General features: G+C 41.1%; 1 protein-coding gene across 11 annotated transcripts in view; it reads left to right on the top strand.

Moving 5' to 3' along the window:
- The window catches only part of TSPAN4 (tetraspanin 4), a 427450-nt gene that overhangs the window by 395361 nt on the left and 6576 nt on the right, over positions 1 to 25513 (top strand). For all 11 annotated transcript variants that reach the window (XM_088057604.1, XM_088057603.1, XM_014252145.2 and 8 more), the window contains one exon: positions 18547 to 18648. In XM_088057604.1, coding sequence (XP_087913730.1) covers positions 18547 to 18648 — 102 coding nt within the window. The remainder of the gene's footprint in view (positions 1 to 18546; positions 18649 to 25513) is intronic.

Genomic DNA, 25513 nt, shown 5'->3' with positions numbered 1-25513 from the left:
CCATTAGTTCTGAGCAGGCTCGAATCACGAATCCTGTAACCTTGGCAGCAAGAGAATCCCCTTTTGATTCACTATCTGCAAGGAAATGAATTACACAAGCATAGAAATTCATGAACAGTGAATGCTGCAATTAATTTTGTTAAACTCTCTTTATATATTTAGTTTGAGAAGAAGAAGGAAGGAGAAGCTTATCACCAGCTATGAGTCTGAAGCCACAAATCTCACACAGCTTTCACTTTGAGATAAAAATGAATCTATAAGGAATCCAAAAACCTTTTGTTTATTTTGTATATTGGAAGAATGAGAAATTACGAAGGCAGTAATGTAAAGTAGTGTTAACATCACAATCCCCATATTGAATTGATTAGTGTGGAGGAAACACATTAATAGCTTTTTTATTACTAGTCTGAGAACTTTATAATAGCATTTATTGAAACAGAATTGAAATGTGAATGGCAGAACTTTATAAATCTCAGCTTCTATGTGGTGGCCTAAACAGTGTCTGAAAATGTTTTTTTTTTAAAAGTCCAGACTTTGAAGCTTTCCTGTTTTCCACGTTTAATCTTTCATTAGTACATAATAAGCAGGCAGTCATGGCAGAGGAGAGGCTGAATGTATAGCTGAATGTATTGAATGTGCAAATTTTTTTCTCTTTATGGCCAAAACAGGTGCATGTAAATGTTTCATCAGCACACCCATTAAGTTCACAGTGGTAAATTTAGCCACAAGCATTTGAGAGGTGCTTACTCTGCATTTAATTTAGAGCTAAAAAAAGAAGTAGGTTTATTTAAAATGCGTTACAGTCAGCTTATTTAATATTCTTATTCTCATATATTCTTATTAATTATTTATATATGAAAAATAAATGAGAAAGTCACAGAAATACCCACACAGCTCAAAGTGATGAGGGTAGATATTCTAAAATAGGTAAAATCTGGCTTAGCAGCCAGCCAGTCATTTCTTGACCATGAGTGAAACAACCTCACTGAATTCAGAGGGCATCTCCCAGGCAGAGTAATCCTGTTATCCTCTCTTTTTAAACTGTACCAAATATTCCTAGTTTTTCATGTTGTTGCATAGTGTTGCACTGTAGAGAGTTCTGGCTCTGTTTCATCCCTTTTACTTTTTTTTTTTCTGTGGGCAAAAAGTGTAAATTCTTGTGCACAGCCTCACTTTGCCACAGGGAAGAAGATGCAGGGCCTTCTGCTTGTGCATCACCCACCTTTCCATGACAACAGTGCTTTGCACCTCATTTGGAGTTGTGTTTTCTTTGGGAGCTGCACTGATGTGACTTGTGTGAAATGCTTTATTTATCATATCTGTTCAAAATGGGTGACCAGAAAAAGTAATTGATGGACAAGGGGAACAGTGCTATGGTAAATAAAGTGCAGTAAACAAAACTGCTGTCTGAAATATAAAAATAAATAAATCCCTGTCTGTGTGGAAAGCTGCACTGAAGGGAAGGGGCTACAAAGCAATGAAGGAGATTCTTTGTGGTAGGATCAGATAGATACAGGCCCTTGAAAAGTGTGCTTGGATGCTGTTTGTTTGGAAGCTATCTACTTGGTAAAGTTTGGGATAACTATACACTAAATCCTTAAATATGAATCAAAATAGAGTCATCATCTTTCTACTGTTTCAACACATCCTCAGCCAGAATCATGGGATTCAGTTTGGTAAGGGATTAAATGTCTGGGCTTCTCTGTTGTGTTTTACTTGCTTCGGCATGCTTTTGTTTATTCCCTTGTCTTTCATAGGATAGAATTCTACTGCACCCATCCTTACAATATCTCTGTAAACAAGAAGGAAAACAGAAAGCTTACTCTTTACACTTCTTCTTGAGATTAGCTGTATTGCCTTACCCAAGTTTCAGAAGATAATTTTAACAACTTAAAAAACTCTTCATGTATCATTTAAAGTGACAAGAGAGAGAAACACTAATTTTTTTCCCTCTGATATTTTTCTGGTCTGTTGTGGCAAAAAGGAGCACTTCTTTCCACCCTTCGTATCTTGTTTCATCACAAGTCACACTGCATTAGAGTCCTAATGTTTCTATCAATAAATGATGGATTTGCCAATGGTGATTTAAGTTTAAAATTACTTGCGAAAACTTAATGAAGCCTGCAAATCACGAATTAGATCTCAAAGAAATCATCTCTGACAGTTAAAAACTACAGGGCCAAAGTAATTTCATGGGTGGCATTTTTCTCCCCTCTATAAATTATGAATCAGGGCAAAACAGAGGTGGCTCTATAGGCATTATTATGAGAGTGATAGCAAATAGCAATTTGTCTCTTGCTGCCAGAGCTTTGTCTTACTGGTGTGTATTGGGGTGGGTGACATGCTTCTGCAGAAAAAAATTAATCTCTGCTGCAGCTAGTTTTTCTGAGTGCCAGTCTGCTTGTCTGTTTGGATTTGTTGTTTTGTTGGGGTTTTTTTCCATTGGTTTGAATGATGGTTTCTAGTCCCACTTCCCAATCTTGTGTCCTCATTACCAAACTACTCAGACTGCTTGTCTGCTGTGGACAAAAATGATACCCTCAAGCTCTCAGCTATTGTATTTTTAAATGAGGTTATATTTTTATAACCCCAAGTCTCTTTTGGAGACTTAAAGTGTCCCTTTTGGCATCCATTTTGCCTGTCTAGGAGAGGATGCCTGGTGCTGTTTGCAGTTTCATGAGAATGGCTTTTCTCAAAAATGCACGTGGGGGATTTTCTATTGCTTGGAGCATATTCATTTAGTTAATTAGATTTGTGAAAGAAAATTTAAAGTTTCCTGTCCCAAATTCCGGATGTTTAATACAATTTGCAAATGGTTATAAACCTAAAATAGCCAGAAGAGCCATAGTTATCCTATTGATTCTGTCCTTTCTTTTCCCTCAAATCCAGAGAGATAAGAGTCATTAAAGCCCTTCCCTAAAAAGGAGATGGGTGAGCAGAGAGTGCTTCTACTGCTTTAATAATCTTGCCTATAGACATGTTCTCCTATCCATTTTGTTTGAATTGACCCTGCAAATGAACCCTTTTTTTCATCAAAATTTGGGTTTATCTTTTCTGGTATCAACGATTACATTGGGTGTTTCAGAAATTGTGTATGTTTTTGTGCCCTCACATATTTGTTGTGAAACAGTACTCCAGTGATCACACAGCTTTCTCAGTTTTGCACCATTTTTTTCTAGTTTGTTAAATGATTTTATTTTTCTTCCCTGTGTGTCTGCATAAGTTGTCTTAGTGGGAATAAATTCAGCTCTGGCTGATTAATCTGAGCATTTCTGCTGTCCTCTTTATGTTGTAGAAGGAATGGTGAGCACAATGAACTTAGTAATTGAGGCTTGCTTCAGTCCTCTCATTTACTCCATGTATGCTGGGTGTCATTTTTCAACTGCAAAGCTGCTTTATGCAAAAGCTGAATATCTGTTACTTTTGATTTGCATGGTCTCAGCTCTGTTTCCAAGATTAGATTGTCTGTGGCACATTTATCTGTCAACAAATTGTTTGTCTACGTGATGAGACATTCCCTTTGGCAAGATGGATATGGTTCTTCATTGCTCAGCCTCCAGGTTACAGCACTTGTGATTCTTGACTGAATGTTTCTTTCACAGACTTCTGCCTGCATTTTGCTGTAAGGCCATTGGTGCCACTAATGTGAAGTTAGCAAAGAAATTAATAGTGCTTAATGAAGTCTGGGGATGTGGGGACAGTCTGACATCCACGGGGATGTGGCTTTGCAGCTTCAGAACAATTGGAATCCAGTCCCTGTCCCAAGACTCTCTGTAGTGCTGTTGGAGCCCTCCATGTTTTAGTTGTGCAAATCTCTCAGTGGTGCTGATGAGCCTTGGCTGTGCGGGCAGCAGAGAGAGCTGTCACATTTCTCCTTCAGTAGAAATTTCTGCACTGGCATGTTTGCCTGTGGTGTCACAAAGCCAGTTTCCCAAAGCTTTTCATCCTCCAGGGGCACTGATTCCTGTGAGATTTACATCCCACATTTTGTCTTCATGACTCCTGAGTCTTTCCTCCTGTCAGAGTTGCTGCCACTCAATCTTTTGACACAATGGTGTTTGAGAATTGTAGTGTTCCTTTTCACTGTTAATATACTGCAGCACTTCAAGTGATACTGATGGGTTTCACCATTGGAAGTTCTCTTGATGACTTCCAGATTTTCCAAAATTCAGAGACAGGGACTCTGACCACTGACCTGACCAGCACTCAGAAGAGTACGCCAGGTTTTTATATCCCAAAGCAACACTAGATTGAATAGAGTCTTCTGAAATTACAGTCAACATGTTGTCTGTGTTGATTAGAAAGGTAATTTGGGCCACTGATTTTTGTTGTTGTGTTGTCGTTCTTCTTGTTTTGTTGTTGGTGGTTTTTTGGGGGGTTTTGTTTGGTCTTTTTCTCTATTTGTCTTCACGATGTGAAGGTGAAAAATCCAGCAACACTATGTCAAGAAGTATAGGAATAGGGAAAAACGCCAGATCCTGTATCTTTCTTTTCTGTTTTGGAAAAACTGTCATAGCTAAAGATTCTAGCAATTTTGACTTGCATTTTCTAGCAGTCAAGCCCAAGAAAGGTGAAAGTTGGATATCAAAGACTTCCCCATCTGTTGTCAGATCATTGCACAGTGAAGCAGTTCTTGTGTGACCAGTTGAGAGCTCCTGCTTGTCACAGGTACACAGCTGAGGGGACTTGGTCACTGCCTCTTGTTAAAGTGGTCATGCTTTGTCAAAAAAAAAAAGAGATTTAAATAGATTTTGGGGAAAACAAAAAACAACCACCAATAAAACACAGGTGTATCATAAGAAGGAAATGATCTTCAGTAATTTTTGTAAGTGCATTTTGATGCTCAGGTGATGATGTTGTATGTCCAGTACTCATTATTTTGTGAGATTCGGAACAAGTATAAATAGTCTAAATAGCAACAGTATCTCTTAAATAGTCCTATCATCAGCCCATGGAGCTATGCCAGAGTTTCACCAGAGCTGGGAAGCTGCCAGCCTTCACTGGATGAAATCATGCGAGGTAACAATGGCAGCGAGGCAGAATGACAAATACAACTCTTTCTTCTTACTAAGCTGGAGGGAGGGGACTTGCCTTTTGTTTTTTAATATTTTAAAGCTTTCAGCATAAACCACAAGGCCTCAACATCTTATAATAGATTTTTTTTTTTTTTAGTAAAAGCCAAAATTCTCAACTACAGTTACTAGATTCAGTATCTGGAGTATTTTACAAACTCCCATGCCAGTAATACAGGACTTCTCAAAGTACCCCAAAAGCTGGTGGTACTGGTAAAAGTACCAGGTAGCTCCTTTGGATTTAGTGACTTGTGCAGATTAATCCCAGCCTGCAATTGTTTTTCATGCTGCTGGGTTAATTTGGGGGTGTTGGGATTTTTTTTTGTTACTTACAGGTTTTTCCAAAAGCATTCTCTGACTCTTCAGTATTTAATATTTAGGCTCTGCTGTTTCTCATCCCGAGCCAAACAGGCTGTTTTGCACTCCCCTGACAGAAGGGGGAAAATGTGTTAAAGGAAAATGATCAATGATGAATAAACAGCAGAATTGGTCTCAGACACATTTTTATTCTCGCTAAAACTGCCTTTTCCAGCACTAATATGCCTGATTTTTTGAGCAGTAGTTGGGTATGGTCTGGAGAGGGTCCTGGTGATCCTACATCCTGCAAAGCCAGTGCTGCAAATTCTCAGGGAAGTAGCTGGTATGACAGGTAAAGGACAAAGGACAAGGAAGACACAGAGTGTTCCTATGAAATTAAAAGAGCCAAAAGAACTCAATTGTTTGGACTGCAGAATAATCATGGGGCATTCATTTCTGAAAATTAAATTGAAGGCACCTTTTGCTGTTTCTCTTGAAGTCCCAACTTTATATAAGAGGGACTAAAATGTGCTTGCTTGTAACCGGGGAGTTAAGGCAACACATCTTGGAGCTGCTCACCTGTGAGTCCTCAGGCTTGGCCTGTCCCTGCAGCCCCAGTCCTGGGGTCTGAGAGCGTGCAGGCTCCCACACTGTAACCAGGGAAGCCACATGAAAGCAGCCTCTGAGAGAAATGCCATGAATGTGCTGCAGGGCACATGAGCCTGCTGTGTATGGTGGCTCTGGAGCAGCTGACCTCTGTATCTTGGATGACACAGCTCCCAGAGGACAGTCAGTGTTGGCATGGACAAGGGAGATATGGATTTGGCAGATACAGAGCTCACTGAGATAACTCAGGCTGTGATTGAGGAGAATTTGTGCCCCAGATCACAAGTGCCATTTTAAAAGGAGCAGTGCTGGAGTCCCAGGATGGGATGTGCTAGAGACTGATACGTTTGCTGTCAGCTGTTCTTTCAGGATGGATTTGAAGGAAAGTGCAGGGCATAAGTGACATAATCTGGCATGAATAACCCAGTCCCTATCTGTGGAAAACTTGTGGCCTGTTGGGAAGATTTGTAAATTTTAAGACCAGATGAAACAGCTACAGTCCTCTATGGTCCATAGTGTTTCAATCAGTATTCTTGTCATCAAACTAATTACATCTGAACTGTAATTTTACAAAATTCTTGAATCTTGAATCTTGGTTTAAAGGCATCATTGACTATGTCTCATTCCTCAGTGATTTGTTCCAAGGGTTTATTTTTACTTCATGGCTAAAATTATGCCTTGTTTCTGTCTTGTATTTGTCTGTCTTAAAAGTTCTAACCATTAGCTCTCATTCAATCGCTTCGTCTTAGATAGAATAAAGTGCTGTCTTCTGTTGAGAACTGCTGCTCCATGTGGGCACCTGAAGATTGCAATTACACTGCTTTTTGACCTTGTCACTCTATTTAGTTTTTCCAAGAATGTTAGTCATGTGAAGGAAAACACACTTCTCAGTGATGGCTTTTTATTGTAGATCTTCTCTGGAATCTTTTCAAATTTTCAGCAGGTTTTTTAAAACATGGGTATCAGTTCTGCAGTGTAGAGGTAATGACAATAATCAGCCTTTATGCAGCTGTTGTTGAATAAACCCATGACTGTTTCCTCTGTGAGCTGGGAATATTGCCCTCAGAGCACGTCCATTTCCATTTCTTCAGTCCTTTCACAGGTTTCCTGCTTTCTGGAATATAGTTTCCAATCTCATAGTGTGACCTCACATGTCTTTTCTGGTATTTGTCTGAATAAGCCCTGAGGCTCTGTAACCAAGCAGGACAAGTGATATCAGCAGATTCTTTAATGCATGGCAAGTTTTGTGTGGTATCTGCAAAATTTCATTAGCAGTGATTTTTATGCTTCCTTCCGTAGCATCAGAAAAATACCAAATAACTTTGGATCAAAAACCCACTAAAAACCCTGCTGAATGAATTCTGGTTTTGGTAATTTTTTTTTGGTGGTTTGTTTCTTGTTTTTTGTTTTTTTGTGTTGTTTTAAATTTTACTTTTTAAAATACATTCAATGTGGCTGCAGTGATTTCTTTTTTCCTCTTGTGCCCCCATAACCCCTGACACTGATAGCAATTTTCAGTCAATTTTGAGCTCTTCAGAGGTGTCAAAACTACTAAATTTAGGTAGCTAGAGAGACCCAAATGAATGCCCTATGGAAAAAAATGTCTTGGAGCTATTGCAGGCAGTGTTATTGAACATCAGAATCCAAGGGGGATGAGAGGGAGCAGACAATTTCCACTTTTAAGGAGAGACTTGGGATTAATGCTTCTCTTTTGTAAAAAGTCAGTCTCTTAATTAGGAAAGAGTGGCTCATTTTGAAAGGTAGGAACATGAACAATAAATTCAAAATAAGCCAGAGGCAGCTGAGGAGCACCCTCACAGGTGTTCTTGGGACTGTGTCACATGTGGCAGATTTAATCTTTCACTTTGGTTTCTGCTCATCTCCAAGGGATAACTCACCCCTCTGACAGAGACTGTTCCTGAACAAACCGGACCATCACAGACAGTGGTTCAGTCTGCCTGGTTTGCTTTGAGCACCTTGGTGCCATTCCTGGTGGAGGCTCTGGCACATCGCAGAAACTCGTTTGAGGTCCTAAGCCCTGCCTGTTTGAAAACACAGCACCTTTGGTGCCACTTAGCAGGGTGGCTGCTGCTCGTTTGGTAAAAACCACTTTTTCTGTGCAAAAGCAGCACATGCAGTTCTGTTCTGTGTGGAACATCCAGTCTTTCACTTGGTGAAGGCACTGTCACTTATCTCTGTTTAACATATGGGGTATCAACCATATTTCCTTCTTCATTCAACTCATGTGACTTCCAGTGAGAAATGTGGCTTTGTTCTGACATCATTTGAAGAAGAGAGTGTTGGAAACCTGCATTTGGTACCATATAATTGTGACTGGCAGTTTGTTTATTTGCTTGTTTTCTGTTATTATGGGAAGCAATCTCCATGTAGTTTATTCATTTGCAGTGACTGAGTCCCAAATCATTCCATTCACGATTAAATCTGCTTTCACTGAAGTGTATTGAAGAGCTGCAATTGTTTGTTTTGTTAAAACAAGGGAGGCATTTAATAGCAGTTATTCACTTCTGTTACTTTGGTTATTTACCAGTTTTCCAAGACATTTTGTTTACTAGTTTATGATATCATCACTGAAAAGCTTACCTGGGAATTAAACCCACTAATTCCAGTTGCTGAAGGTCAGAACACCCATGGTGTCAGGTCATGGGTTTGGAGAGGGAGTGGTTTCCAAGCTTGTATGTACCCTCATAGAATCATGTGTCTGAGCCACTGCAGAAACACATGAAGATGCCAAGTTGCATAAATGTGAGTAGCTCCATTGTCAGGAAGATTCCTGCCAGCTGATGAGCTGGCATTTAGCATGTCCTTTGTTTTTCCAAGTGATTGGAAGAAAATAGCACTTTTCAAGGAAGATAGGTAAGGGGGATCATCACCTTCTCTGATCTTTTGCCAGGCAATTCTTGCACTGGTTTTGTTGAGTTTCTGCCAGGTAGCCAGCTGTTCCTCCAAAGCCCACTGTTTGTCCCTGATTTTTGGATTTGTGCTGCCCTCTTTCTCAAGGGGTGCATTGTGCACCTTTCCTACTTCCAGACTGAGCAGAGACCACACTGCCAGAGGAATGAAGCCCACTGGAGTGCACTTGACTTCGCCTGCTGCTCTGTTTCCTCCAAGGATGATGGTAGTTCTCCTCACAGCATTATTTATTTAAAGTAAGTTAATTTCAGAGAAAGCTTATCTTAAGAATAATAAAGCAGGCTGTATGCAATCCTTGCCTTCCCCTAAGGATTAACGTTCCCTGGATCTAGGAAGACACAGCTCTTTCAATCTGTTTCCACAGAATCACTCTTGCCAGACAAGTTTCTCCAGGCAGAGTAGCAGATTTTAACCCTTCAGTGGGTTTTGTTTTTAAATGATTCTTTTAGTTCCGGCTCAGAAAAAGATGGCTTATCAGCACATTTGTTTTCCTTGTTCTCAGGAATAGGGAAAATTTCTACCCCTGAGGAAACTAGCCAGCCCTCTCCCCCGGCATCTTTGCAGCTTGCCCAGTTGTTACTGGTGCCAGTGGAGATGAGGTCTGTGTTCAGCAGAGCAGCTCTGACACCCAGAGGTGGCAATGCCCATGCCTGTGGATAGGAGCTTAGAGCCTTCCCCGTGGCCCTAGCAAGTCTCAGGTGACACCAGAGACCTGATACAGAGAGGGTGCAATTGTTTTGATGTTTGCAGAGTTGTTTTTACCTTACAGCAATGAACAAATCTGTATTTTGGTTTGTATTTTTCTACCAAAGTCATAAATATATGAGGGAATTAAGTTAACTGGATAAATGGATTTGCAGATATCCCACATTTAGTGTGGGAGCCTCGTTCATCTTCTTCCCACAGTGGGAGCCCAGGGCATGATTTGCTTTATCCCTCCTCCTCTGATATTTTAGTAGTGCTCTCTCTTATTTGAACGCTCTCTCATTCACTTTTAAGCTAAGTAAATGAGTATGGTAAATAATTGAAGCCAAGTTTGATCCCATGGGATGGCTGCAGCAAATGGCTCAGTGGGCAAATGGCCAAGTTCTTCATCTCAGTGAGCAAAGTGCTGCCTTCCCCTTTTCCAGCCTGCAGCATCTGCAAAGGATTATATGTCCAATGTCACTGTTCCTGGTACCTAATCACACGGGGGTCATTCATTCCTACAAGGGAAGTGCCTTGTCTCCCTGCTTTCACTTGCCTCTGCAGTCCTGAAGCCTTTGTGGCAGCTAATTGGATCCAAAGCTCTATTGACATGTGCATCCCTAGGTGGATGGGGGGATTGGTGCTCTTTTTTGGGTCTGCGTAGTTGGAGATAACAGGTTGTTAGCACTCCAAACACAAGTGCAACCCATCTTTCATGTCTCTTGGCAAACAAAGGCTCAACAGCATGTATCATGTTAATTAGCATCCTTCCCAATTTGTTTATCTGAGGTTATACTGATGACTGTTGAGGACAAATGAAAGTGATTATCTATTTTAAAATTTAAAAAGAAAACAAAAGTTAAGGAGGCTGAATACAGATAAACTGGGAATATGCTCAGCATGAGCATAGGTTTTGAAAGGAGTGTTTGCCTTTGCTGCTGGCCTGGATTCAGTGTGCATGGGATTTCAATACATGAGCATAGTTCAGAGGAGTCTTTACACCCTGGCACAGGTGTGCTCCTGTGGCCACTAGAGATCAAGCCAAAATTACCATTTACTGGTACAGGAAGGAAAGGAGTGGATCAGGAGCATGTGTGGGGAAAGACGATTGGAGTGAGAGATGGCACAGGAGGGAGACAAGGGATTTGAGGGTAGGTTGTGAGATCTGTGGAACGTGAGGCTAATTCATGAAGACAGAGGAGGCTTGCTGAGAGCAACAGTTGTTGGGAAATGTAACTGGAGAAAGGGAACAGAAACTCTTTTGTGTCAGTCAGCTTTGGAGCAATATATGAAGTATATGAAGAAAACCTGCTGCAAAGGGAGTTTCATTCTGGAAAAGAAATGGCACAGTTAGACCACGATGACTCCCAGCTTTGCCTGTGTCACTGCTGTTGAGGATGGGCATTCTTTTTTCCCAACCAGTTTAATAATCGGAAGAAGAGCCTCATTATAAGTAACCAAAAGTTTCCTTCTACAAAATCAGAATCAAATGTATCCTGAATGTTCTGTAATTAGGTGTGTCACAAAAACTATGCACTTCAGTGTTCACTCACCTGAAATTCCTCCGACACACTGGTGAGGCTTTTGTCACCAAAATCCATAATGGTTAAGAAGAATTTACTTAATAACGTGGTAGTTACTTTGCAGTGTCAGGCTTTTGAGTAAGCAGTTGATTTGATTTACCTGCCTAGTTTCACCCAGCCCTTCCCCCATATTTGCTGCAACATTCAAACTCATTTGAAACAAGAAGCAGCAAGGCAAGAATTCATATTTAAAGCTTTTACCCCTAGTTTTACTAAAAATAAAGAAGATTGGGTTTTTTTAAGGTCTTGGACTATCTCATTGGGAAGTACCTTACTGGCTTCATTCTCTAAATGAGCCAAGAATCTGCACAGCTGCAGCTTAACATTTTGAGCCTGTGTCTGTGAGCTTATTACGATGTACTTTATTTAAACAAACCAGGGGACGTGATGCACAAGTAATTCGGCTGTTGCTGTGTCTAAGAACAGATTACATGGCAGTGGCCTCTGGCTACAGAGCAGTGTATTTCCCCTTACACCAGCAGTAATAGGAAGCTAAACAATGATAAAATGCCTGTCTCTCTCTTGGACTTTTAAAGGCATCATTTGGACAAAATCAGGTGCAGTTTGCTGGAAACGTTTGAATTTGTTCTTGCATGAAAAATTTTGAGTTGCAGAGCCTATCTAGTTGCCATCCTGTGATCTCCTTTTTAAAAGAGAGGAACTAAAGCTGCTTCGGCATTCATTGGCATTTCAATAGTATGAAAAGTACAGGGATGTTTCAGTGGCTTCTTTCCTGCAGCCTCAGCTGGTTGCTGATGCCTGCACTTGAGCACAAGCAGGTGCTTGTGGGCAGAAGACAGTGGCTGAAGCTGCAGTTAATTATATACGCAGACCGTGGCCCCAGGAAACACTGGTTTTAAAAACCCGAGTTCTTTGACTTTATTAGTTTCTTATTAAACACTATTGCAACTTCTTGGTTCTTGCTAGAGCACTCAGAGGGAGACTCTTTCTCTTGCAGTTTCACCAATTGCCTGCTCCAGGCCAGTGCAAGATGTACTTGTCCTTCCTTTTGCTTCCTGATGAGCCTCAGTTTTACCTCTAAGTGTCAGGAAAGTCCCTTCCTCATTCTTTTTCTCTCTCTCTCTCAAGTTAGAAACTCCATTCATTGTCTCAGATTCTATACAAGATCTGCATCTTCCAGATTGGGTTTGGTATTCAAATGCCTACTGCAAATTATTTATTATGTTATTAACTTTATGGCATGACTAGAGTCAGGTTATTCCTGTTTTACAAATAGCTGAAACAAGAGAAACAGTGACTTTTCAAGACTGTGTGGAGGGCCTGTGGCACAGCGGAAAGGTCTTACCTCAGCTGACCTAAGCCAGTAGGTTTCAGAAACATACATTCTTTCTGCCCCCAGACCATTTCCTTTGATCTTCTGTTCCTGTATTCTTTACTCTTCTGAAGTTACACAGCCAGTGCCAGTGTATCTCTGTTGATATCAAATGCTGCTAGAGCAATAAGTATTCCAACTAAATCATTGAAGTCTAGAGGATCTGTAAAGTGATGCCAGATGTTGACTTTTGCAGTCAAGCTAGGAGAACAGAATTCACTAGTTAGTGGGTTTCTGTGCTAAAGGAAGCAATTACAAAAAAATCAAAAAACAAAAAACAAAACCCCAAAAAAACCAAAATAAAAACCACCAAAAAAAACCCCTAGACATTAAGTTCTGAAGTTGTTCCACATTTTGGGGAAGAAGCAAGGAAGGGAATCCCACAGTGCTGAGCGAAGTGTTCTGGAGATGTGTGACATTGCTGATACTGGCAAGAAATTAGTATATTGTCCCTTAACTGCTATATATCACCAAAAATCATGCAGTATCTTTTATTTACTAAAATTTTAAAATATTTCTATTTATAGGCAGATGGTGTAAGGAAGATTTCAGTGGTGAGGAGAGCATTTATGGCTCTCAGCTTCTTATAGAGAGGCTCCGGGACATCTCATTTAAACGAGCCTTACCTGTTGCTACAATCAATCTCATCTCTTCTTAGCAGGCAAAGGCTTCTACAAATGACCTTATAGATTAGGCACTTTCTGTTTACATTCGATTTCCCACTGCCTGCTATTTGTAGAGAATGATTATCAAGGCATTAAATTAAAAGTTTTGCCCGGTGGGAAACCATTGGATATTTTGTCATTTCCTTAGAGCCTCTCCTGTTCTGCTGGAGAGGCAGAGAGGTAGGGGAAGCAATCACCAGAAAGGTCAAGAATATTTGCTTACCTATATTGGAACACCGCTGAGAGGCTGTCTCCAGTTTAGGGGACTTTTTGGGTAGAAGTTTTGTTCAGGTTGGGGTAGGAAAGCAGTGAGGCTTGAAATTAAAAGTCTCCAGTTGCCTGCAGGCTAGAAATCTGGGGATGCTGCTGGCATCCTCTGGCCTTTTCCTATACGCTATGCCCAATCTAAGTGACATCTCACGCTTTCAGCAAGTTCAAAAGGAGTTAATAAGGATCTCCCCAAAGCCTTCTTTTGACCTTTATTCCAGAGAAGATTACAGCAAAGCCACCTTCCCCCTCAGTGTGCTGGGACAGGGGAAGGACTTCATGCCTTCAGTATTGCTGGAGCTTCAGTTTGATCAAAGGTTTGCGTCATATTAGCTGTAAATACTGGTAATACCCGTCTTCTGCACAGACACAATTCTCTTGTTTGCCCAAGACGTTTTTCTCAAAGCACTTCCTCCTGCTGATCAGCAGCAAAATTACAGGACTGGGCTTCTCAGGGAACAGTATTTGTCTTCTGTTTCATGCCTTAGCAGTAAGTACATAAACTCCAAAGCCCTTCATTTAGACAGAGAGTGAGAGGTCTGTGAAACCACCCCCAGGAACTGAGAAAGCCCCTACAGTCCCCCATCTGTAAAACAGAGATGGAATTAATTATAAACCTGGGTGTTTGCAGTGCAGAATGTTCATATAGTGCTTTCAGCATGTCTGTGCTAAGCAGGAGTTTGTTGTTTCTGTTGCTACAGTTTTTATTTCATCCTCAGTTATTCTTAAGTTGTCTTATTCAAGGAGACAGGGTAGAGTCTGACAGCCCCAGGTCCTCTTGAAGCGTGCTGCCTTCTCCAGCTGGGCTTGTCAGCCAGCCAGCCACAGTTCTGCTCAGAGGCTCTGGATTTCTGAGGCAGTGAGGGGACAAAGCTGACAGTAAAAGCAGCCTTGTGTGTACATTGCTACAGCTTAAGTAGCTGCCTCAAGGGAACACAGGTTAAGAAGGAAACACTTTAATTTGGCCTGGATTTATATGCAGGCTGGAGGAAGATTTTTTTGAGCAATGTTTTGTCCTGGCTGTAGTTTAGGTGAGGTTCAGATGGATCCCTGCCCATTCTCTCTAACATCCAGCTTCTGGCAACTTTTCCTGACCTCTGTGGCAGGTTCTCTCCAGTCCTGCCACATCTCTTGTAGCTTTCCCTTCTTCAGTTCAAATACTGAGTTTCCTTCTTTACCTGAAACTCTCTGCACATGACCTGGCCACCTTAGATCAGTATATATATATTTTTAGAAAGTCTTTGTAATAGGACAGTGAGAGATTTAAGTGCCCTATTAGGGCCTAATGGAAGTCAGTGAGAAAGTATTACCGCTGTTTACAGTAGGAGCAGGACCTTAGCTTAGATAAAGGGCAGCAATATGCATGCCCTGCTCTAAGAAGTGCTTCTCTTGTAGGCATGGATTGTAGTGGATTACCATACTGGGACACATTTACCCTACCAGAAACACCACTGGAACCTGTTGGGGCTGATGAGCATGGGCAAGGCTCCAGTATGTCTGAACCCAGGGCTTACAGGAATTTACATGGATGGTGTGCCAGCTTCAAGCTTTCCCCTCTCCTCTGTTGACCAATGAATCCCAAGGAGGAAAAGATTTTTTTCTCTTCTTCACTAACAGATTGATAAAAGGTTCTTGCTGCCAAATCTTTCAGAAACTCTTTTGTCTAAAGAAATCTCTGGTATTGCACATGTCTAAAAACAGGCATCTCATTTAGAGCAACAGTTTGCCTGCAGAGAGTTTTTGTTATTCTTCTTTCTGCTACTTAACTAGAGCTGTGATTTGTGAAGGGCCTGGCTTGTGTATGGAAGAATGCAGCAGATTCAAATTGCAGAATATTAAATATAATACTTCAGTCCTGATTTGAGATAGACATTTTGCCTGGCTGAGGACTGGTAGCTCAGAGATAAATAAGGGAAGCTGACAGATTGGTGAATATTGGGTAGGATCATTTGTCAGGAGATGTGATGAATCACTGCAGCACAGCATTTCATTTTCAGAAAGATCATTTTCTGAAAAATTCAAATTAAAGGCAGAAGAGACAGCTGGGGGTGTTTTGGGAGTTTTCATTTAAATCAAACTTACAATTAGAATAAAGGCATATTGAAAAGTTCCTGTTATTCTAAAAATATTTAGAGGAAGGAAAAAAAATGGGGGTGGAAGGAAACAGGAGGACCTGGAGGAGCACTTGCCAGCTATGCCCCACAAATAGGCCTTGGATTTTACTTATCCCTCTCTAGTCAAAGCCAGTAGAAATCATACATCTAGAGCTTCAAGCAGTGCTTCATTTGGGGGAAAAATATCCATCTTATAACCTTGCACACACGTTATTTGAGCAGAGGTCAATGTGCTTCTAATAGGACTGCACGTAGAGACTGAGCTCCTCACAGTGGGAGCGAGAGCAGTGCTCCGGTTTAATTAGGAAGTCCAAGGCTACGTCAACACTGATTAATCCATGCAAGGTAACACAATAATAACAAATGGAAACAGAGGGTGGGGGGCTTCCTGCTGGTACTTCAGCTGCAGACACAAGTGCCAGGAGGCCAAGGGCTGATCCCTGTTCCCCATTTCTCCCGGAGCCCAGTGGCCACCCACAAACTCAGCTGTTCTGTTCAAGCTTATTCCTAGGGTATGATCAACACCTTTCTGACCCTAGTGTAAGCAAACAGAAGAGTGTGAATGCTTCAAGGAGTAGCTCTGTGACAAGGAGACTTTAAATCAGCTGCTCTTCAGAAAGTAGCACACTGTTGTATGTACAGCAACACTTGATCAGAAGGTCAGATGGAAACTTTAGTAAAAGAGAACTGTGTAAAATCCTACCTTTGCCATCACTCAAATCAATATAAAGTTCTTTGTGTGTGTATATGTGTAAAACTGGTATTTCCAGATGCCCTCCCTGTCAGTGGACATGAAATAAAAAGGTAAAACAGTCTGGCCATACTGTTCCACAACATGTGTTTGCCTCTTTCAAAGTTGCAGCTTGCAAAGAGATGAGAGGAGAGATAAGGAAATGAAGACGTGTGGTGTGGGATTCTAAAAAAAAACTCACATCCTCTTCCAAGCAAGATTCAAGCAGGCATTTTATTTTTGAAACAACAAATAATGATGGGTCATACCACGTGCAGGACTTCATGCTGAGGCTTTCTGAAATAGCAATGGGAGAAGTGGTCACATAGTGCCTGTTTTCTTGACTAATGCTCTGCTGGTTACTTAGTTTCTGAAATACAGAAATCTGATGCCAGCTGTGTTCCCAGTATAAAGGCCTTGCACTCTTTGAGCAGGAGAAGTGGTTAATTTTATGAGGAAGAGAGGACTTGCTTTCATTTTGCTTCAGCAAGTTGCTTTCTAGTGAGTCTTCCCCAGGTAGAAAGCAGATGAGGAATCCTTGGTGATACAATCTCTTGAGACCACGTTAAAGCACACATGGACTAACAAAACTTTGCTCTTGATCTTCTATGAATGGTTAGTTAATAAATTATCATGATGTTAGTATCCATCTCAAATAGGATGTAAAGGTTGCAAAGCAAAACTTAAATGAGGAGATGCAAACTTTGCATTTTGCATCCTTTTGTTAACATGGCATTTACCCTTCAGACAAGAATCGCTTTTCTCTCCCTTGTTCCATATTAGTGCTGATATGAACCTAAGACTGGTGTGTAGCTCTCTCACTCTACAGGGCAGATATTCTCAGGTGAGAAAAATTAATATTAAAAATAAACCTTTCTCTTTCATCTTCAAGGTACCAGATCGCCTAGCTGGATTTGTGTCCCCACCTGCCCTCAGTTGCCCTGTTCCTCTTAACCTCGGTCAGTTTCTGAATAAGAATTAGTTTTTCAACAATTAATTTACCTCACTGCCTCTGTAGGACATTAACTAAATTTCCAAGCCTCTCTGAGACTGGCATCACAACCATGCCCTTCTATCCTAATTGATGGTTCTGCTGGAGACCACAGCACATCCAGTTGCGACACAGGGAGCTGAGGGTAAGGGCAGAGCTCAAACACAGTTCAATCTAATTCTTAAGTGAATGCTAGGAATCCCCAACACATATAAGTTTATAGTTTATTGCCTGTAATTTTCTCAACTAATTCCAAATTTAATGACAGCTTTCAGCTTTGGTGTTCTAATTAATGTACCAGTGACTACATATAATCTCTCTGTAAAGCCAAAAGCAGCTTACTGATAATTACAGGGGGATCACAGCACCTACTGTTCAAGGAAGGCATCTGTGAGAAAGGCCTTGCATGATAGTTAAGGTGCTGAGATCAAGTTGTGCTCCTTCTTGTACTGCCTCAAAGCTCTTTTATTGCTTGCTCAACATGATGCTGGTAAACTTTCAGGAAGGAAGCAAAAGAACTGGACAGATCAAGCACAATCTTTTTCACATACAGCAGAAACTTCCTGGTGAGCTTTTGAGGTCATAGTATTTTTGTAGAGTCGTATTGTTGAGTAACTTAATATTTTCCCCATAATAATTATGATGTAGTGGGTTGAAAATTCCTCTTTTACACTCCACAAGATTCTTTTCATCCACCTTTTTTGCAGCTGCAGTCAAGAAAACAATTCTGACTGTACAAAGCAGAAGTAAAGCCCAAGTGTATGGCAGAAGCAGAATACCTTTGCTGCCTCTGTTAACTCAAAATTTGCATTGGTTATATTGTTTTAGACACACGCCCCCCCCCCGTTGGAATGAGGGACATTTCACTAGGGAATACACCATGTCTGTCTGTTTTCCAGTGTGGAAGGGTACACATTAATGCACTTGGTCACAATTAAAGATAGTAAGCTAAAAGGAAACACTGTGTGTAGATGAATGTTTTCATGGATAGGCTTATTTGCAAAAATGAGTGGTTAAACTGCATCCAGTCTCCCTGTAGTACTTTGGTAGTTATGTGAGAAGGGAAAAGTGCATTAAAGGTCTCTGTGATGGGAAACAGGAACATGAACTCAGAAGAGGAACTCCTCATGTTATTTACAAAGTGTTGGTTAAACTTTTATTGATTTCACTACAGGACCGTTGTCCAGCATCTCTATGCTCTGTGCGCTTTGATTCTGAAATGTGATACTCAGCAAATTTCAAGTTCTGTGTCTTGTGCTTTTGGTTTTAGATTGACAAGTATGCTCAACGGGATCTGAAGAAAGGACTTCACTTGTATGGGACAGATGGAAATATTGGCCTCACTAATGCATGGAGCATCATTCAAACAGATGTAAGTCTGAGCTCTCTCTTTTACCTCTTCCTCTTTACCTTCTGGGTTCTGTTACAGCATGTTTTGGGCGTGAACCTAATTATACCTCCAAATCCCAAGCCACTCTCTTTCTCCCACCCAGTCAGCACATTAGCAACTAAACTCTCTGCTTTTTGTAACAAATAGTAATTTTTATTTAATTCTCCTTTGACAGGAAATATCTTCTTCCTTTAAGAAAATTATATTAAGTTGATGCCTAAATATCATGCAGTTCTGTGCTATGTGGAGGGCGAAGGAGCTGGTCAGACAGAAAACAAGCAGTACCTTCTCTTTAAAGTCAAAGGGGTGGCTTGTGTTGGGATGAAGAGCAATAGCATGATAGCAAAGACCCTCTTCAACCACTTTTTCATTTCTGTCCTGTCTCCTTTCACTGCTAGTATTGTAGTAGCAGTGAGTCAAAATGGAAACAGACCATGGTGTTTGCAACCTCCTCCTACAGTCAGTACTTCTTCCCCAGCAGAATGCAATCATCCTCCATCACAGGTGGACTGGGAATGCTTTTTGCTGTGTTGTCACTGCAACACAATTGTTCCTTTGTCATGATTCTCTGACAGCCCTCTGCCAGTGTTCATCTGCTAAGGACTGGTGAACATTGTAGCTGGCTTCCCCCTCCTGTCCTTGTCTGAGGTAACACCATCGCTGACAGTTCAGGTTTATTAGCTCTGTACTTGTTTCATATTCAGTTCAGTCAGTTCTCCTGGGGGTGATCTTCCTGATTTCATGTTCTCTGCTTCTTGAATGGAAAAGTGCTCCAGCTTTTCTTCTGCTTTAGGCAGAAGCACTTACACTGCCTTGACTTCACTCAAAATATCTTGCATAGCTTTCTCAGTTTCTCTTCTAGAGATGCAAGTGTGGTACAGACAGGAGGGGTTTAGTCTTGTCTGATGTCTTGAACGGATCAAAGACAGTAACCTCTCCCAGTGCTCCCAAAGTCTTCTCTTCTAGACAATACAAGGTAACAGGAACAATAGACCACTAAGAAACGATCTGAGAAATTAAAAATTTCAGATCATTAACAGAACAAAAGGACTGATTGGCCAAACTCCTTGTACATCTTTGGGTCTTCAGGACCTGTCTGTGTTGAGTGCAGTAGGTTACCTACAACACACTTGTGTGTCAAAGACAGCTCAGGTCCAGCAAACAGGCCAATTTCATCCAAACAACTACACATGAAGAGTTCTTTCAGTTACCTTTGAAAGGCCTCAGCATTTTGAAATATTGTTAATAATTTCCTCTTCCAATACTTTTTCCTTTTTCCAATACATCAAATATGAGAAGGCATCAATTACTGACAAGAGAAATGCGTTATGTGGGGCTAACCTGAGAGTAAGCTGTGTGAAATATAAATAAAATTTTTAAGATCGTTGCTTATATCCAACAGTATTAGAAAGTTTACTCTTTTACAGTAACTTAATTATGTGTAGTAAAAATGTAGTAAAAACTACTATTATTAAAATGCTTGCAGTAAGTATTGATCTGCTTCCAGTGACACCCCAATAACTTAAAAGCATATAGCAAAGGTGGGGGAAAACGTTTTTGGAAGACTTATGGGATATAGACACCATACTTCTGCTCCCCTTTGTGTAAAATAGGTGTAACAATATATGCAATGTCTAGTTCATATAGTCACATTTTTTCCAAAAGCTTCACAATTGGATTGGATCCAGAAAAGATGTAAAAAAATATTAAGGATTTTGGAAAGTGACATGGTGAGAAATTTTAAAGGCCTTACTTAAAGAGGCAAAGATGAAGTAGTGATGTGATTGCAGTCCTTAAAAAGAGAGCAGGAAGGAAAGAGGGTTGTGAGAAAAAGGGCTCTGTAATTGATCCAAGAGCTTAAATCTCAAGTTAGACATATCTAGTGGTAGGATGCTGTTGTACACAGTAGATTCTTTTTCTCTAAAGAATAAGACCTGGCTTTTTGCTTAAAGGAAATGGTCACAGTTCATGACCAGCTTAGGTTTGAGGCAGGACTCAATAGTCTGTGGTTTGTGTTGTGCTGCAGATCACAGTCATTTGTCCTGATAAGTCCTTTGGTCTTGAAACTCATTATAGTTTAAAGAGAGCCTTACAGGTTTCAGATGAAACTCATGTTAGCTAACTCCTAGGAGCTCAAAAGGTGACAAGAAAATGCCATCCCCAGGGGACATCACTCTCTCATGGCCACTGTGAAATTACCACGTACCAGCCTGGCAGTACCATAGCGTCAAAGTCATTGTGCTCCCCATGCTGGGCACTGAGGAGAATGGGGAAGAGCTCCCAAAGATCCATTTTTGCCACTTTGCATAATTGGTTCTCGCATGTATCTTTCAAAACTGTGTGGGAATAGACTATTACAGAGGTGCAGCAAAGACAATCCCATCATGGTTAATTATGTAAAACACTTTGCAGTTGAATAGAGCTATCTAAATGCCAACTTGGGGGGTTTTTGTGTAATAATCATTATCTCTTACATCCCTAATCAGTAGAGTGTAATCACTGATTGGAGGATTACAGCGATACAGGGGATTTTCTTCAAGGGAAGTCCCAGCCCAGGCTTGCTGTTTGCATTCTGTCTCCTAAGGCTCTCAACAACACCCACAGTAGAACAACCACGTTGCCATATAGGACAGTGTTTTTCCTGATGGGAGACATTAGTTATTGGTTGAGCCATGGCCTGTGTCTGTATGTGGAAAACTGCAGCCTCACAAAAAAAAGTGCCATGTAAAAAACATGCCAGTAACAGAAATCATAATGAGCCTTTGTCCCCCCTGCATTTGCACTCCTTCCTTTGTAAAAGTATTTCTCAGAGCCTGAGCAGTGGTTAAAGCAGTAGCTTAGACACTCTGGCATAGTTCTTAATTTCTCCAAAGATTTACTTAGAGACCATCCCCATCCTGCATTCATAGGTACTGCTGTGTATGGCAGCTTTGGCTGAAAAAAGGAGGAAAGTGTTTTTCCAAGGAACCCCATTTAGATGATTTCTGTGGGACTGGCCAGTCACAAATCAGAGGGGAGTTTTGACTGGGAGTGTGTATGCCCAGTGCACACAGCGACTTGTGAGTGGTGATTGTCCGAGCGTTAAAGGCCTGAGCACCTTTTGAGGAAGATTTTCTTTTCCAAAGCCTTTGTGCCTTGAGAAATGGTTTTCCTCTTTTTAACAGAAGCCTACCATTTTCAAGAAACTGGAAACAAAGAAGAAACAGGGCCTGTCTTTAAAAGGAAGTTGCAGTTTTGGCTGATGCCTGAGCTGGTCATGTTACCGATAAAGGAGTTGGGTTAAGCTGCAAACCTGCAAAGTGTATGAGAGGAAAGGCAGTGGACTCATTTTGCAATCCTAGTAAGCCTCTAGGTCAGGGAGTTGTTTCAAATCAGAACATTCTATTGATTTCTTTTTAATACCTTCAGCTAACCAAACTCCCAGCCTTTCTCAATAGCGTTTCAAACCTTAAAAGGATCAGAAACACAAGCAGATGAATTCTGTGTGTCGTGACTGAAGACTACGAAAGCTTACAAAGTGGTTTTCAAACATGACTAAAATTCTGATAGTTCAGGAGGTAAGTTACCCTGAACTGCATTAAACCCCTTACCCACCAGGACTGGTTAAAGTCACAGGTGGAGATCATTAGAAAATGAGAAACAGGCATTAATTTTTAAAATGTTGCTTCATCCCCAACATCTTTGTGATCAATATTTGAGCACTTCTACTTTTAACTAACCAGGCAGTAATTCGAGAGGCATGCAGAAAACCTATTAGCTTCACTAAAGTGAGCAAATTCAGCTCACTTTTGCTGCTGTGTAATGCCTTTTCATGTCTATTTAGACCACTGTAACTGAGAAGAAATTTGACCCATCTCCCTCTTCCCAGTCACTGATTCTATTAGATCAAGCCATACTTAAGAATTAATGCTGAAGTAATTCAAACCACCCATTAAACTTGATTTTTAGAACAAAACTATATTATTCACTATTTTGCAGTGATGGAAGAAAAAGATGTATAGAAGGCCCCCTGCCCTGTCTTAAGTTCTTTGCCCCGTTCACAAAACCAGAAAACAAGGCATTGCTAAAACACTGCAACTAGGATTAAATATCTGTTTATTTTCACGAACCCTATCCCAGCCTGACTGAGTCTGCAGGAATTTGGCAAAGATAAGGCCTACTTAGCCTTCAGTATTGAGATTACCTGTAAAATATGTACAAGTGTCCAACTCCTTATCAGGAGTTGCACTGTTGCACTGAGATAGAAACTTTTTAATAGAATACTACTTTTAAGGTGTGTTAGTCTGAGTACCCCAAAATAAGCACTGCTAGTTTTAGTTTGTAATTGTTTCTAAAAAATGTAGGTGTTCAAAGTAGGAACAGAACTAAGCAATCAGGCAACCTTGTGTAATTTTATCATTTAACTTGTGAAGGGAACAAGACAGGAGTGTAAATGTGACCAAGAAATGAATGCAATTCTGCCAAGAATCAAGTCTTCAATGCTTTCATGCCTGGCCTTGGCAGAACATCAACCTTTGTGGTAGAACTGGCTACAACAAACTGCTGGTGACAGACATAATCCTTCATGTGCCCTGATCTTTCTCCATACTCCAGGTGTTGGCCTATCTGCAACTATCCCTGCCTAGAAACCTTGCCAATTTTTGAGAGAACATTGCTCTCAAATCTAAGAGGACTCCAAAAAAAGTCCTCCATATTCCCCTTTCTTCTAATGACCCCTCATCTCTCTCACCAATTTGGCTGCTTACTGTTCAGCTGCATCAACCTCGGATAAATCAGTTGCTTGTCACATGATCCAAAATCACTCCTGCACTCTCTCTCTTCTACTTGGACATCTGTAGTGGGAGCTCTGAGTTTTCTGAACTCTCAGTTTATCTGCCTTTCTGGCTTCTAGCTGGACCCCTTTGCTGAATCTGAACTGGTGGCCCATTCAATGCCATTGCTGCTCGTTTCCTCGTTCCTGCATCTTTGTGCGTGGATCAATGTCCCTGCTCCCTGGAGATGCCAGGCATGGGACTTGGCCTTCACTGAGCAGTGCTCCCTCACTTGCTTCTGCGCGCTCAGGTCTCTGTGGTGTTAGAACTCTGATGTCTTCATCAGCTCCTCTTGATTAGGGCTGTGGATCATCCACTGCTTAATCCCATTGCTCGCCCTTTCTTTATCTTCCAAAATATTATAGTTACAGATATTATTTCTTCCAGTCCCAAGATTGTTGATCCTGTGTTATGTCCTTTATTTATACCTTGAACTTCTCTTAGCCCATTCTCCCGTGGCTGTGTCTGCTGTGTTCTGGTACAGAGAATCTCTGTGGGCAGGCAGTTTGTGTCCATCTGCAGCTCATCTTTGCAACTGCATCCCTTCCTATTCTCACCTTGTGGTTTACCAGGAATTTTTACTCTTTGGAGTCTCAAATCCTAGCTCATGGCCTAGTCACTTTCTGCTTCACAGGCTTCATAGGAGCAGCTGTCCTCAACCTGTTAGTGAGCACTTGGCTACAAAACCCATGCTTCATCTTCATCTCCTTAGTCTGTCAGACTGACACCTTCAGCCATGCATTATTGTAGGGAGAAGGAGCCTAGTTCTGATTTATGCAAACTTGTGTCACTTGTGTTTGGCCAGAACATCACTCAAATGTCTCAGCCCTTGCTGCTGCACTCTCTACATCACAGATGAGCCACATTTTTAAGGCTTGCTGTTTACAAGCTGTCACTTCTCACTGTCTATCAAAGAGCTGCCTCCTGACTCTAATGATGACAGCCTGCAAGACCTTCTTCTTGTTAGATTTTCAAATAAACCAGCCTTCCTCAAATGCATGCCATGTGTTCCAGGCTGCTCCTACCCGCTTTTGGGACCTGTTACACATGGACCTCCTGTTTTCTGTGCAGGAACATAGAGGAAAAAAAAGAAAGGCACAAACTTTTTTTCTATTTTCATGTCAGTTTGTAGAAAATGAAGCCTGTAAACTTACAAATCAAACATTTGCAAGTGAAGGATTGAGTCCTGCCACAGACCAAATCGAAATTAGGAGCAGAAACTTGGAGGGATAGATGTTAGTCCAGGAAAGTTTTCTGACTTTTCCTTGACAGAAGAAAAACTTGCTGTGAACACTGAAATATCTCTATCAAGGAGTACTTTCTGAGTGCTTGAAGCATCCATATGATGCATGAGGCAGCGTGTGACACCTCTGCCCTCTATGGGTCTGGAGTGGCACATTTTGTGTGTGCAACAAGACCTGAACACAACTCTACCACAGCCTGAACAGCTACCACAGCCTCTACAACTGTTACATAATAAAGGAAAACTCTCCTTCAAGCCAGTGTAAACATCAGGATCTCAATTAGGTCTTTGGCCCTGGTGATGCAGATGTCTGCATGATTACGAGTCTCTCAGAAACAAGAGAAATGGTCCCTACAGAGATGCAAAAAATACTTTTCAGTCTTATATAAAATCACATTTAAAAAAATAAGATCATGGCAAGTAATTTTGGGACTATGTTCGTGGCTGGCATAGCCCTGAAAAAGTGTGAGGTACTGTGAATAGCAGAGAGCAGTTCTGCAGTCCAGTGTTGTCTTGTTCTACTAATTTGTGCTGAAGTGTCTAAATACCAACAAATTCATACTTTTGCATAGGGGTGACAGATGGTGTATACATGTATATGGTAATTCCTAGCTTATTTCCTATCACACAAATATACCACTTCCCAAGGGGAAGATGACCACAGAACCATTCCCTGCACCACTGTGTGCTTCTGTACCTTGCGTCCCACTACCAAAGTCGAACATTCCTTCCGATTTAGCAGTGTTGTGATCTCTGCACACACTGTATCATTGTAGGCAGGCACTTACGGCAC

Source organism: Pseudopodoces humilis, chromosome 7 (genome assembly GCF_049639895.1).
Source record: "Pseudopodoces humilis isolate 2021_Gansu_Grassland_sample_001 chromosome 7, ASM4963989v1, whole genome shotgun sequence".
Classification (NCBI taxonomy): Eukaryota; Metazoa; Chordata; class Aves; order Passeriformes; family Paridae; genus Pseudopodoces; species Pseudopodoces humilis.
The sequence above is the reverse complement of the archived record's forward strand: the minus strand, read 5'-3'. Positions and strand labels throughout refer to the sequence as shown.